Source organism: Neodiprion pinetum, chromosome 2 (genome assembly GCF_021155775.2).
Source record: "Neodiprion pinetum isolate iyNeoPine1 chromosome 2, iyNeoPine1.2, whole genome shotgun sequence".
Taxonomy (NCBI): Eukaryota; Metazoa; Arthropoda; class Insecta; order Hymenoptera; family Diprionidae; genus Neodiprion; species Neodiprion pinetum.
Genome location: NC_060233.1, coordinates 15791739 through 15805827, shown reverse-complemented (window position 1 = coordinate 15805827; position 14089 = coordinate 15791739). Strand labels below are relative to the sequence as shown.

At 39.0% G+C, this 14089-nt stretch overlaps 1 protein-coding gene across 13 annotated transcripts in view; it reads left to right on the top strand.

The window, feature by feature from the left end:
• Nucleotides 1–14089, top strand: part of LOC124210981 (CUGBP Elav-like family member 2) — a 370442-nt gene that overhangs the window by 173205 nt on the left and 183148 nt on the right. For all 13 annotated transcript variants that reach the window (XM_046609533.2, XM_069133280.1, XM_046609534.2 and 10 more), the window contains one exon: nucleotides 1460–1629. In XM_046609533.2, the coding sequence (XP_046465489.1) occupies nucleotides 1460–1629 (170 nt within the window). The remainder of the gene's footprint in view (nucleotides 1–1459; nucleotides 1630–14089) is intronic.

Below are 14089 nucleotides of genomic sequence, written 5' to 3'. Positions count from 1 at the left end.
ACAAGGTCTTACGGTTACCGGCGAAGTCTTCGTCATAAATGCAGTCTGACACTTGCGTGTCACTCATCGAAATGTAATTGTTGTCGGAATAGTACCTACACGTCGCTCCAATGGTCGTGGACAGATAGTCGCAACAGTCATCAGCAATCATTAATCTCAATCAGAAAGTTTGCTTGCGATGATGACTTTCTGGTAGGTTCTTGGTTGAGAAAGATGTTGCCTAGCGATGCAATGTGCGAAGAATTTCTGGGTCGTGTTTCGGCGCTAAGTTCAAGACCCTGTAACCCACTTCTGTAGCAAGTTTGAACGGAAAGGGTAAGATACATACAAGTAGAACAGAGGAAGGAGGACGAGGGACGGGGAGGGTGTATAAGTTTGACATGATGCAGAGTTAGCGAGTGTAACAGTAGCGCCATCATCGTCTTTCGTCGAGCCGGAAAGCCGGCTAATACCCGGAATATAGATAGAAGATGAGAAGAGTAGGTCGTACGGAAAATCGCTTTAAACCTTGTCGGGCTAATATTAACTCGAGATAACGTGAAGGCAGTATGAGAGATTCTTTCATCCAGGTTCATCAGTCTATGAGAAAGTAAGACTGAATCTTCCGCATCGATAATCGTAGACGACCTTTTGTTCTGAAATTTACTTTAGCCAGTTTGTGTTGTTTCACGCGCTTCGCTTGGAATGACTCGATTCACCGGTACAACCATACATTTCTGTTTTAACGACGAGCTTTATGCAAACGTGGCTCTACTGTCCAACAAATGTGCCGTTACCAGCGTGAAACAGTAATGCCTTCCGCTTATATGACCATTCGTACTCAACACACCGCATAACTCATGTGCCTTCACTGGTAAAGAGAAGAGCGCTGGTGAATTTTAGGTAACGTTAAATGCTGATGAGCACAGAAGCACAATTGATAAGCAAAGCTAATTGAGTTGAATTACTTTGTTAAAATTTTATTCATTTTCAGTATTCTCCCTTTTCAGCTCTTCTTGGAAAACAACAAATGGTAGAACGACTATTTATATGATAGTTCACTGCTCACTTTGATCCGCACTGTCAAGTAGTCTGACTTCGTACTCGATTAGAGTTCGCTCATCTATAGGCCGACTTCCGGGTCTAATAGGTGAACAATTACTTGTGACTTATACCTTCAGCATTAGAGTAGTAAAAGTGAATGACCAAACATCTTCCAGCTCGTCGCTTATCAACTAATTGTCAGCCAAATCGAACGCCAAGGGGAATGCAAAAATCCAATCCAAGAAGAAGAATTGTAGTATCAGGTTAAGCATTAAACATAGTATTGAATGATAATTGAATAAAATGAATTCGATGGTCGGATCGAATTACGAAGGGTGGTAAAAACTAGTGGAAACAGAATTCGATTGTAGCACATGAAACGTGAATCCCAATGATAGTAAGTCAATTTAATCGTGGTATATTGGTTTAATTTCAGCATGATGAACAACAACAGCATGGAGCAGCCTGACCCCGACTACATTAAGATGTTCGTGGGTCAAGTGCCTCGTAGCATGGACGAAAATGACTTGCGGGCAATGTTTGAGGAGTTTGGCCGCGTTCACCAGATCAACGTTCTTCGCGACAAGGTCACCGGGAGCAGTAAAGGTGAGTGAGAACCGGACGGTAATCCGAACTGTTCGCTATGGCTTGGCTGCGACTGTCACGAACGAGGGGATTAATAGCAAGAAGTCTCAATGATTTCGCGAAACTTGTCAAGTGGTGAAAAAGCTCTCGATGCGGTTCCACCCTATTGATTTCTGATAGTCGCGCAGCGTTCTCGATTCGCCATTCATATCGTACCCCGGTGTTTCGAAATTGACGTACCGACGCGGGTCTTTCGAAGTACAGAGAAGTCTCTGTTTGCGCGCGAAGGAAGGTGCAGATAGACGGATAACGAGAAAGAGACGGCGTAAGGTGGAGCAGGGATCGATGCTCAGACAGCGGTCGCCGGTCGCCTCGGCGGCCCTTCCTCGTCTATTGATCGGGTGACCCGGGGGTGAGCGAGGGCGGGAATCCACACGTAGGAATAAACGCTCACCTACAGGACGTTAACCGTCGCATGGAAAAAACGCCCCCTTTCTCCCGTTCCCCTCATCGTCGGCGAAACCAAGACACGCGGCCGCCGAGCTCGGCGAGACACTCCCTCAATCCTGGCTGTCTTTTATACTCCTCCGCTCTTTTTATTTTTATTCACATTTTTTTATACACTTTTTCATTCGAACCCGTTTTATAACTCACCCCCCAGAGGCTCTCAGGTGTTTGAATGAAAATCACTTGTGACAAACTACGCCTTAAACCGCTCTTTGCCATTTCCGAAACTCAAACTACACACATATACATTAGGGTGGTCCTTATTTTGGGTAAGTCGGAATTTCAAACCTCTCACCCCTTGCATATCTCCCATTTGCCAAAAAAAAAATGTGTGCAAAGTTTAAGCCCAATCGGACAACGTTTACCCGTGACCCAAGAGGGTCAAAGTTTAATATTGGAGCCAAATGGTAAAAACGAGCTTGAAGGCCTTTATTTAAGTAGACCAGCGAAAAAAAATCGTAGCAGGCTATAATCCACAAGATTTCTAACTAAATTCACAACTAATTGAATGTACTGATACCGAGTTCCGCCAAAAATTTCTATGTCGAGTTGTAGATGTACGTATTTGTAGATGTACGTATGTTGTAGAATCTACGTATTTACATCTACAACTCGACATAGAAACTTTGCACACATTTTTTTTTGGCAAATGGGAGATATGCAAGGGGTGAGAGGTTTGAAATTCCGACTTACCCAAAATAAGGACCACCCTAATATACATGTACATACTTTTTCTGAAAAAGCGAAGAATTGAATGAGGGTGAATTAATTATTTATTCCTAAAACAACCTAACGTTATATAGATATAGAATCAACGATAAATACGGTTGTCCGTATCGCCATATTTGACATGTGACATAAGCTTTTCCTATGAGTCAAAATGACATAGACAGTCGCTTGACTCGTGATTTCTGATCATTCAACAGGGTTTTCAGAAGTTTATTTAGTGTGTGTATAATGTATATATATATATATATATATATATATATATATATATATATATATATATATGTGTGTCATAAAAATCTTGAATGCAACCAGCTTTTTGGAGAACATTTTTTTTTCTTTATATGTCAGATGCTTGGCTATGAATTGACATTTTTTGCCGATCCGCGGCAATCAATTCAGTTCCACTTTCTTGTATCGGAACTAAGTAGAAAAAGGTACCAGTGTGACCAAGTTTTGATGGAATGTGCTTCTGTTTCGGGCCATCGATTGATCGTGTGGAAGAAAGAGAATCGTTTTTAAACGTCACGTCCATTTGGATTATATTTAATCTGGGATCAACTCGGTGTTTGGAGTTTTTATCACGAAGACCTGTGTCCGCACCCTTCGTTTTTGGAATCTCAGGGATCGTTCGAATGACTAATGCCACTCTCTTACAACCCTAGCTAATGTTCTACATAACCGGCCCACGATGTTTTAGCGCTTCGGACAATCATGGAACCGTGAAATTACCAGTGGCCAATGTTCTGCAATGTAAATTTGAAGATGAAAAGCGTTGAAAGAAAGCGGAAAAGAAAATTGGATAGGAAAAAGTTTTTGTGTGAAAAACATGGAAGAAAAAAAAAAAAAACTGAAACAATGTTGAGACGTCGCGTCATTGCATCCAGATTTTTTCCAGAAGACTTTTCTCTCCCGATCGGCTTATAAAAAGCTTATATAGACCACCCGGATTTTTGGGCTTATGAAAGCACGCGAGATTCTTAAGCTTTTAGAGCTAAAGGGGTTGGCTCAGCGGGAGAGCAGTGAGTGGATTTACCTACTCCCTCCATACACTTCGTATTTGATTTTTCGTTTCTGCCTCTCTTTTTTTTTTTATATGTACCCAACAACGTCTGTAAGCCGCGTCACTACTTCGAAATGGTTGAAATGAAGTGGACATTAACATTCATAATTACATCAAAGTCAATTTTTAATTTAAACCAAGCAGAAAATGTTTATATAAAATTTTAGTGGGAGTCATATTTTTCTGCGATACGTTACAGAATTTATCAATGTTGCTTATAATAGAACAGGTTTTTAACGTCTTTCAAAAATATTCAATATTGTACAGGATCGATACGGAGTCACTGAAGAACTTTCGCAATCGTCAAAAACGAATGCATATTGAGAGTGCTAAGTGAATAATCGAAAAAAAAAAAAAAAAACTTTCTTCGAAAACTTAAAAGTCTGCATTACTCAACTGCGAATCGGTATCAACAACCAATTTGAAATCTAACAATTGGTTCAGGACACGGTCTCGTTGAAAATAATTTCCGCACTGAGCGAAATATTTAATTCCGGTTACCGCTCAGTCCTTAACTATTTTCATTTTTCACCACAATCGAAAAATATAGTTCTGGGTAGAAAATGGAAATTAGTTTTCTAGCTGTTGCCAGAAAGTCTGATATCCGTTACTATTCTTTCTCATTACGATCACTGTTACTATATTTTCTTGTAACCGTTACGAAAATTTAATCCTTGTGCAACAATAAATTGATATTAAAGCCTTGTTTAACTAAAAAAAGTAGAGTAAACCTCAGAAACTGATTTTTTGCGTTGCAATTACCAAAAAAGGATCGACGATAGCGCAAAATGGTTACGTGCACCTCATTTTTCTTAATCCCAACAATATTTAAACAGTTTATTTTAACGATACCTGTTTTACTGAATTTTTCTAGTTACTTTAACAAATGGAATTTTTTTTTAGTGCGGTACAAAGTAATGTCTTTTGAAGGGATTGAATTAAAGGATTGTTTTTTCAAAACGGGACATTCAGGAGTGCTTCCGCATCTTCAAAGCAGTTCCCTTCCCGGCTGGATTTTCCCTGATTCTTAGATCTGGGTTTGTCGAAAATTTTCACGGATTTAGCAGGGTGCTGTTCCTTGCAGGACTCGAGGTATCGGGGTAATCGTGAAGGCGGTTCAGGGCGGCTCCAGAGAGCGATGATGCGCCGGATCAGAAGGCGAGTGTCAATATTGACCGAGGACAAACACGAGACCTCTCGAAGACCCGTGGCTAGGGATTTTTATTTAACTTGGTGGTCATCCGACGAATGAGGCGGGTAGGGGAAAATCCTCGAGGATGTTGTCTCTACGACGATGTTTTCATCCAACTCCGAGCAGGGTTTTCAGTTCCTCTATATATTCTCCCTGGGAGCGAACAGCTTGCGGAAAAATCCTGTGCACCATCCCCGAAAAAGGGGAAAGTAGAATGAAAATTTTCGAAGCGGAGGGTCAACGATTTAATCCAACTTTCCACCGAGGCGTACAAAATGTTCGATACAACAAGTGGTGCTCGATTATTTTAGAGATGTTGTAGATTTTCACGATCTATTTGACGCCATGTTTTTACTGTTTTTACATTTTAAATGAGCCTAAGCTCATTTTTCGCCAATCTTCTGTGCAAGTGCAGAGAAAAAAGAAAAAAAGAAAAAGTTTGTAAACACGATATATTTCATTATTACGGTGTTAGAAGTTAAAAAAGCGACGTTAATTTATATACGATATTGAATGACAGGACTATTTTTGTACTACGAAATACAATCGAATTGATCGACAAGAAATTCCTCCAAGAACTAAATCAGCTATATTTCATCAAGATTGGACGAATAGTCGTGCTTTCAGTGTTGAAGAAGCTGTCCGTAACAATAGTGATCTAACTGAAATTTTCGATAATTGGGTTTCAACAGTTGAAACTTGCGGTCTCATCCTCTTTTATGTTGTCTGACCAACGAGTCAAAACCTTGTGGTTATAAATTTTCATTACTGTCATTTGACGATCAATCGAGGGCAAGAATTCATTCTTAACGCTATGGCGTCAAAAATTTAAATAGTCAAAAAGCACTTTTACAAGTTACTGTGAAATTTGCCGTAAAAGAATGTAAAGTGAAGTTGGAGTCAATGGAAAAACACAGTGGGAATTAGACAGCCAGGATGACCACACATCTGGACAACCTGGAAATTGTCAGGGTATTTTTAATCTAGTCATAGAAAAAACTGAAAACATCACTTTTCTATCGTGGTAATTAGAAATTATTTTTTTCAGATAGCAAGTCTACTTTTTTTGGTCGAGAGAACAAATTGGCTTAAACTGCTTTTATTGGACGTGATATTTTTCTTCAATTCAAATTGAATTTGAAACGAATACAGGGTTTTCTAACAAGGAAAACTAGGTTTTCGGGTCCTGTAAAAGCTTGAAATATCATGAAATTTTCGTTGTTTTTTTTTTTTTCGAAAAAAAAATTCTCTCGTCGCATGTCCACACATGTATATATGCGTATGTATTGTACATACATGTATCCGTATAACATACATGCAGAGGTCCAAGGTGAAAGCGGCAGAGCGGAAGTCTGGAGTTCTTAATTAAAGAAAGTGCAGAGTTGTGTTGCATCGGACGAACGGAACCCTTCAGCTACGATTGGATATGTGTTTGTGTGTTGCACTGGAAGACGGAATAGTTCGGCAGGGGAAGGAGGGAGTTGGCCGCTATTGGAATCTTGGAAATTGTTGTTGAATATTGGCCGTTGAGTATCGAACTCGAGTTTCTACTTGGTGACTCCGCCTTTCCACGTTTTCATTCGATTTCCACCTAGCGAAGAGGCGAAGGGACAGATGCGGGGTGGAAAAACGGGGGTGGATATTCTACTTCTATACTTCTCGTGTTTACCGCCCCCACGTTCAATTATTTCCTTCGCTGCGCTGCGCTGCCTCTGGCGTTTCAATTGACATTTCACCCGACGCTGACAACCAACGCCCCGATTCTCGAGGCTCTAAATGCACTCGCAGACTTTTTTTGCAATCTTTTATTTTTTTCCTCTCATTCGCTCTAGACTTTTTCGACGGAAACTTTCGTACGGTTTTTACAAATTTTTATTCTTACAATGGAACAGTTTATCCAATTTACATGACACATGTCTCAAAATATACGGTGTAAGTTACAATGATACATTTTTTTACACTAAATCATTTCAAAATGTTGATGCTAAAGGCTGCCGGAAGTCGGCACTTTAGATTTGCGCCGTGAAATGTAGCTAAGGAAATTTTACAATCGATTCAGATGAAACTTTTCCGAAATTCTTTTTAACTTACTGGCCGTTGCGTGACGTTTGAGGTTTTTTAAAAACAAATTGTAATATTGTTTTTTAACGATCGTTTATACTAAAATTAGTAATTTTTTTTTTTTTTTCTTCAAATTTGTCCACAATTTTGAAATTTCTTTTCTCTCCTTCGTGCAAAGCGTGTTAATGTATTTCAAGAATGAAAATTTGATTTTCAGATTTTGGTCAAAGTTTGAGACCTGTTGGCTGCACGGCGGAAATCTGAGATGCCGACTTCCAACAGACGTAGGACCGCAATTTGAAATATTTTAGTTTGAAAAAATTTATCGACATACCTTAAATAGTGTATTTTGAAATATGCTTTACGTTAATTCGATAAACAATTCCATTAGTTTGAAAAAAAAAAAATCTTGAAAAAACGTACGTTGACAAAACTTTCTCCCCTTAATTGTTCAGCGAAATTGCCAATTTCTAAACCGATTTTATTGTTCGTAAGCCGTGTATATAAAAATCCCCGAACCTTATCTCATGTTTCTCTGAACTAAAATGGCGCTGCCGTGGTGTTTCGAAGGCATCGGAAAGCTGTAAATAATTTAGAGCAGCTATATAAACCTCGCGTTACAGAAGGTTTATAGAATTGTTTGCGGCTTTTTTATTTAACGATACGACCGTTCTGTAATACGACTTGAGTTCGTTATTCTGTTTATCTTATTGTTAGGTCAATTTTTATTTCGGTACCTACACGAGAGGAAATGGATAAGCAGTCGGCTTTTCATCGATCAACCATGTCGCATTTCGCACAGCGTTTGGCATTGGAGAAATATTTCAGTTTTGCGCGTACGTCGAAAACAACGCAGAAATATATCAGCGATGCTTCAATTTTGGTTTTTAATTATTCACTGATATCTCAATCGATCGTTATTGCAATACTTCAACTGTGCTGCGTAAAAGTGATGACTACAAAATATTGCCGTAGGGTAAATTCACCATTGTCAAAATATTGGGGGGACAAAATATTCAAAATGTTTTAATGAAATATTTATATCGTGATATTCATGCCTTGCTGAAAATCGTCTCTGATGTTAGATGATAATTATCGAGATTTCAAGAAGATGGACGGAATCTAGAAGTTTGGAATTGTTCAGGCTCTGCAGTGCTTTTGCAATATCACGCTCTGCAAGGCTGGATTAGGTTAGGTCGAAATTATAGGTATCCGAAAAGTCTGGTCAGAATTTTTGAAATTCTTAGAACTTTTTTCAGAGTCTTCTACTTTTCATGAAATTGACTAGTTTTATAGATTTTTCTGTAATATTGAGTGTTGTGAGGTTAGACGAGACGAAGTCATAGTTTTGATCATTTGAAATTATTGGAAGCTTGATCAGAATTTTCAAATTTTTCAGAATTCCGGATTTTTAATTGAATCAGCACTGCATCGATTCTGCAACATTACTTGCAATCACGTTTGATTACTTTGAATCAGAATTGTGAAGATATTGAGAATCAGGACAGACTGAAATTTTAGGAACTTCAGTCAAAATCCCGAAATTTGGATCCGATTGGCTGCTACAATATTGTGAGCTATATATAGGATCAAGTATTTCCGGGTACCACCAATATCTTCAACTACCAAAGCTCCTCGAGGTCCTCAACTTATTTTTTTTCTCGAGACTCGAGAATTCTCGCCAAGGAATTCCCGTGAATACTCAAATTTTTTATAAATTTCGATAACTATTCAAAAATGATGCCTAATATTTAACGAAATGCGCAATTAATTCAAATTTATTAATAATCATGAAGATTTATTATTCATTGAATCTTGTTTATATTAAATTTTTAATCAATTGCACATCTTCTGAACAAAACTATCTAAATTGCACTGAGTATCTTGACATAAAAATTAGAATTTGTTTTTTTTTTTTTTTTTTTTAATCAAAATGTAGGTAATTTTAATATATATCTCAGCTTCCTTCCTGATACGAGGTGTATAAAAATAACAATTACGCGGTCTTTTAATTAAACAAATAGTAGGTACCTGAATTATCTGCATAAAAACGATCCTTAACTTAAAATCACGTACAGTATGTTCACTCACATGCAACCAAGACGCGATTTCTCAATTTCCCGACACTTTTCACTCTTACTCGAGTAAGCCCAGATATCCCAACAATTCCCGCTTAGAAAAGTCTCGAGACCAAAAGCCGTACAGTCAAGGTATTCAAAAGTCGTTCAAAAATCGGATTAAACACCCTGACCGGGTCGAGTTCCGTAACGCAGGGCGTATAACCAGCCAAGGGAGGGTAGAAATTCCCTCGGGCCGGTGAAGCCGCGACGTTTTGCACCTCCGAGACGGGGAAAAGGAACCCTTCCTCTTCCCCCGTTGCAGGAATCGGGAAGAGTGTCCTTCATCCCGTGCACGAATGGTCTTTTGAATGGAGAAGTAGGTACACCCTCCACCCCCAACCCCCCCACCCCACCCCTCCCATCCACCCCCGCCGCGGAAACTCTTCACCCCTTCCCCCGTCCGCCCCGTTCCTGGGACTCGTCGTCGTCACGGTCCTCGCATAGAAATCAGGCTAATTTATTTCGCTACCCGACTACGAAAGGCGAAATTTCGCGAAGGGGGTTGCGCGAGTCGCGAAGCCCCGAGGATATTTTTCAGGTATTTTGAAAGCCGGAGGCTTTTGACGGCTGACGGTCGACGGCCGAACTGCTGCCAAGGCTTTGGGAGCGTTGCGATTTTTCCCTCTCGTTTTCCGTGTCGTCGCTTCGATCGTTGTTACGAACCGGTCCGCGGGACGGTTCGGAAATTCACTTTAATTCGTGCCGGGACGTAAAACGCGCCAGCGTCGTAAACACTCGGAGCGGCACTTAACAGACTTTCCTTTCATTTCCTCCAACTTCTCGGGTTACCAACCCGGGGTGTGGTGGTGGGGGGGTGGGGGGGTGCTCCACCATTTCTTCCCCCATATCCCGACGACTTTGGAGAGAAATGACGAGGGGACGAGAAGGAAAAACGACTTGGAGCGGGGCGGGGGGAGGGGTGGGGAGGGGGGAGGGGGGCGGGGAGGGGGGCAGGCGCGTCTAAGAACGTGAGAAACAACTATGAGAACAGGCCAACGACGATTTAAGAGAGTCTGTGCGAGGCCCCTCTTTTCCACTATGTAACACGTTCCTCGGATTTTCCCTCACCCCCTTGCCTCGCCTCCACCTCAGGCGGTTTGCCGACGTTCTTTCTTCTCCATTTCATCGCGCCCCGCTACCCGCCCGTGCCAAACTCACGCCCCCTTTCGATTTTCGATCTGGCCGATGAATGAAAAAAAAAAAAAACACAAAGTTTCACTCGATTGACGGGGATACGTAAAAATAGGAATCGCTATTAAGAGGTGATGTTACCCCGTGTACACGAAATTCGGAGGATTATTTTCTCGATATTGTTTGAGAAAAGTTGATCGATATTTTTTTTTGTTCCGTTTTTCATACATTAAATGTCGTAACGTATGCCTTGAAGTACGAGAAAAAATTTTTCTATTTTGTTTAACTATTTCAAAACAAAATTGCGGTGTAGCGGCTGATGAAAGGAAACTTTTTTTTTTTCACGAATCACCTCCACGGTCGATTACCTGCAGGTCACAAGAAATTCTTTCTTTTGTTCAGCTGCGTTATCGGTTCGATCAATTTTGTATTGAACCAAAATGACATTTTCTTGAAGCAGAAGAAGAAAAAGCAAAAATAAAAATGCGATCGAATTAGCTAACGGAAATGGTTTTTTTTTTTTTTTTCTTTATTTCTTTGAGCAAATGTCATTTGATGCAATACAAAATTGATCAAACCGATAACAAAAAACATATCTTTGACGTAATTTGATGGCATTTTTTTATTTATTTATTTTTTTTTATTTGATTCAACTACCAAATCCATTCTTTGTACGAATTTGAAGGAAGCCTGTTTTTGGCTGAAATAATTTCATGCGTTGTGGAAATTAATTGAAAATAACACATCGAATCTAATCCAAGCTAAAGTTTAGATTATCTGTATAATCATTGCGGTTCTTTGTGAGAAGAGAGTATACTGAGAGAAATTTTTAGTTCCGGTTACCGCTCAGTCCTCAACTATTTTCATTATTTACCACAATCGAAAAGTACAGTTCTAGGTAGAAAATGAAAATTGGTTTTCTGGCTGTTACCGGAAAGTCTAGTAACCGTTACTATTCTTTCTCATTACGATCACTGTTACTATATTTTCTTGTACAACTGTTGCGAAAATTTGTCGCTTTTGCAAGAATGAATTGATTTCAAAGCCTTATTTAACTAAAAAAATAGAGTAAACCGAAGAAACTAAGTTTGCATTGCAATTACCAAAAAAAAAGGATCGACAATAGCGCAAAATTTTTACACGTACCTCGTTTTTCGTAATACCAACAATATTCAAACAGTTTTTTTTTTAACGATACCTGTTTTACGGAATTTTTCTACTTGCTACAAGAGATGAAACTTTTCTCAGTGTAGAATACAAAAATTAGGTGAAATTATGCATGGAGAAGGAAACGGGGTTGGAATATTAGGCGAAAAAGTTTGAAAGCACGTCACAGCGAGGCTCGCGAAGGGCATTCGAAAGCCGGTCGTCGACCCTGCAATAGCTGCTGGAAACGTGGGAAAGGGTACCTGCCGTGCCCTTTGCTCCTTGGGGGTGCGAGACGTATTTCGGTTAACACTCTTGTTGCGGGGGTGCGCCTTTGTTGGGGTGACACTCAATACAGTTAATTTATTAACCATCCCCCTTTCGACGATAAATTAGCATCAGGGACGCGGGGAGGTATGTATTAAAAATCTTACAATTATAATGATAACAGTAATAATAATAATGACAATTACAATAACGATTCAACGTGATTTCTTTCGGAATTTCGAGCCTGTTTAGCGTTTACTCGTGCGAAAATTCTTTCCCCTTGAATTAACTTTACCAAGGCTCAAAATTCTCGTTATTGCTGGTAATCGATAGGCGGGTATCTCCTTTTTTATCGGCTATTTTATTCCTCTCTCGTTCTCACTCGGTTTTGCTCTTTTTGTTTTTTTTTTTTGTTTTTTTGTACGAGTACGTTGAGATTTCACACGTCGTGATTGATATTTTTGTTAGAAACTAGGGAACTGAAAAATTTCAGAGGTGAGGATAAAGCTTAAATATTCATAAAATTTTCAACCTTATTACACGTGATGTAATTTTCAATGGTTCAAATCAAGAGAAATTTTTGTTTTACAAAAAATCGCGATCAAACTAAAACCAAACTTGATTACCGTGTGTAGGTGTACCAGAAGGTAAGAATGATGAGAAAAAACGAGTCGACATACTTTGCTCAAAATCAGTTTATCCGAACCCGTGACAATCTGATGACGGGTGAAGAAGGATTTTGTTTTTTTTTTTTTTTTTTCTCATCGCGACGGGTATAATTTCGATTGTTATTATTTAGTTGAAGATAGAATAAAACTAGGAAGGAAAATTTCAAAACCTGTTCCTTCATTCTACCGTTTCGCTTTCCGTTGCATTATCGCTATTTTCAACAAAACCGAGGTGAATTATATCGTGTAAGTTTTTTTTATCCTCTAAGGGTGAAAAATGAGGAGCATGGATTGTTTTTTTTTTCTTTTTTTTTTTTTTTTGTTTTCAGTGCGTCAAAATTAATCAATTACAAAGTTTCGGAACTAGTGTCGTTGTTATTATTATTGTTGTTGTCGTTGTTGTTGTTATTATTATTTTTCGAGGAGAGCGAAAGCGAGCTGGGTCTTTCCGTACCTCTATTTATATCCTGTACTCTCGAAGACTGCGAATGCCAGACGTTTCTGATAAGCTTAGGGGCGGATGGAAACGGCGTTATAGGGAAGCGTCGCGACGACGCGACGGCGTCCGAGATGAACGCGAGGCGATGGGGCGAGGTGGAAGACTGAGGCCGGTTTAATTTAAACTTGCGTACGGGATTTAGACTTTCCACTTTTTCAATATCAGGGGATAGGTGAATTGAATTTTCCAAACTACAATTTCATTCCACCGGATTCGGATCCTGAACGCTTTGTACAGGTTCGTTTAACGGTAATTGAAAAAAATAAAAAAAAATAAAAAAAAAAAAATTGGAAGAAATCGAAGTTCGGGCATCGGTGCGTTATAAAAAAAAAAGAAAAAAAAAAAAAAAAAATTGAGTAAAAAGTCAACTGAGCTTGACTTCAGTTTTCGATAGTGTTTCGATTTACCAAAAATTGTGAAAAAAATATTTTACGATTTGAAAGCGAATCTGAAAAATTTTTACTCTCCCGCCGTATTCTGATACTAATTGTAATGAATACGATTTTTTAAAGAGCATGTATTGTGAAAAAAATATTTCATTTGACTGTCAGAGTGAAAATGAAAAGGAACGATCGATTTCACGGTTCAAAATGAGTAAAAGACTTTAATCTATTGCGATGTGTATAAGTTGCATAAGACAGTGAGGAAAAAATTAAAAAAAACTATGCTACGGATGTAATTCAAGAGATAGAAAAAACTGTAAATTCTTCTGTCATTTCTCAGCATGCATAGTGTTTCGGTAAAGTATTTTTGAGTTAGCTTAGCTTCGACTGCCATTTGATCGGAAAAAAAAAATTGAAATAATAAGTACAAGAAAAGACAATAATGTGAAAAAAAACAGTCGAAGAAGAGGAAAAACGTTTCATGATCACTATAGGCATTTAATTTTTGCAATCAAGCTAAACTTTAGCAGTTCCGGCCTCGGGCAAAGGTTGTAAAACGATGTGGCTCTAAAGTTGAATTTCTCAAATACCGTATCAAGTCTGTGATTCTCGCACGTTTTTTTCACATCGCTTTTTAATAGTCGTACATCACTTTTCACCCCTCGAATTTATCGTTCTTAATCTGGTGAAACCGCAACGCTGAAAATTGAGCATTTAT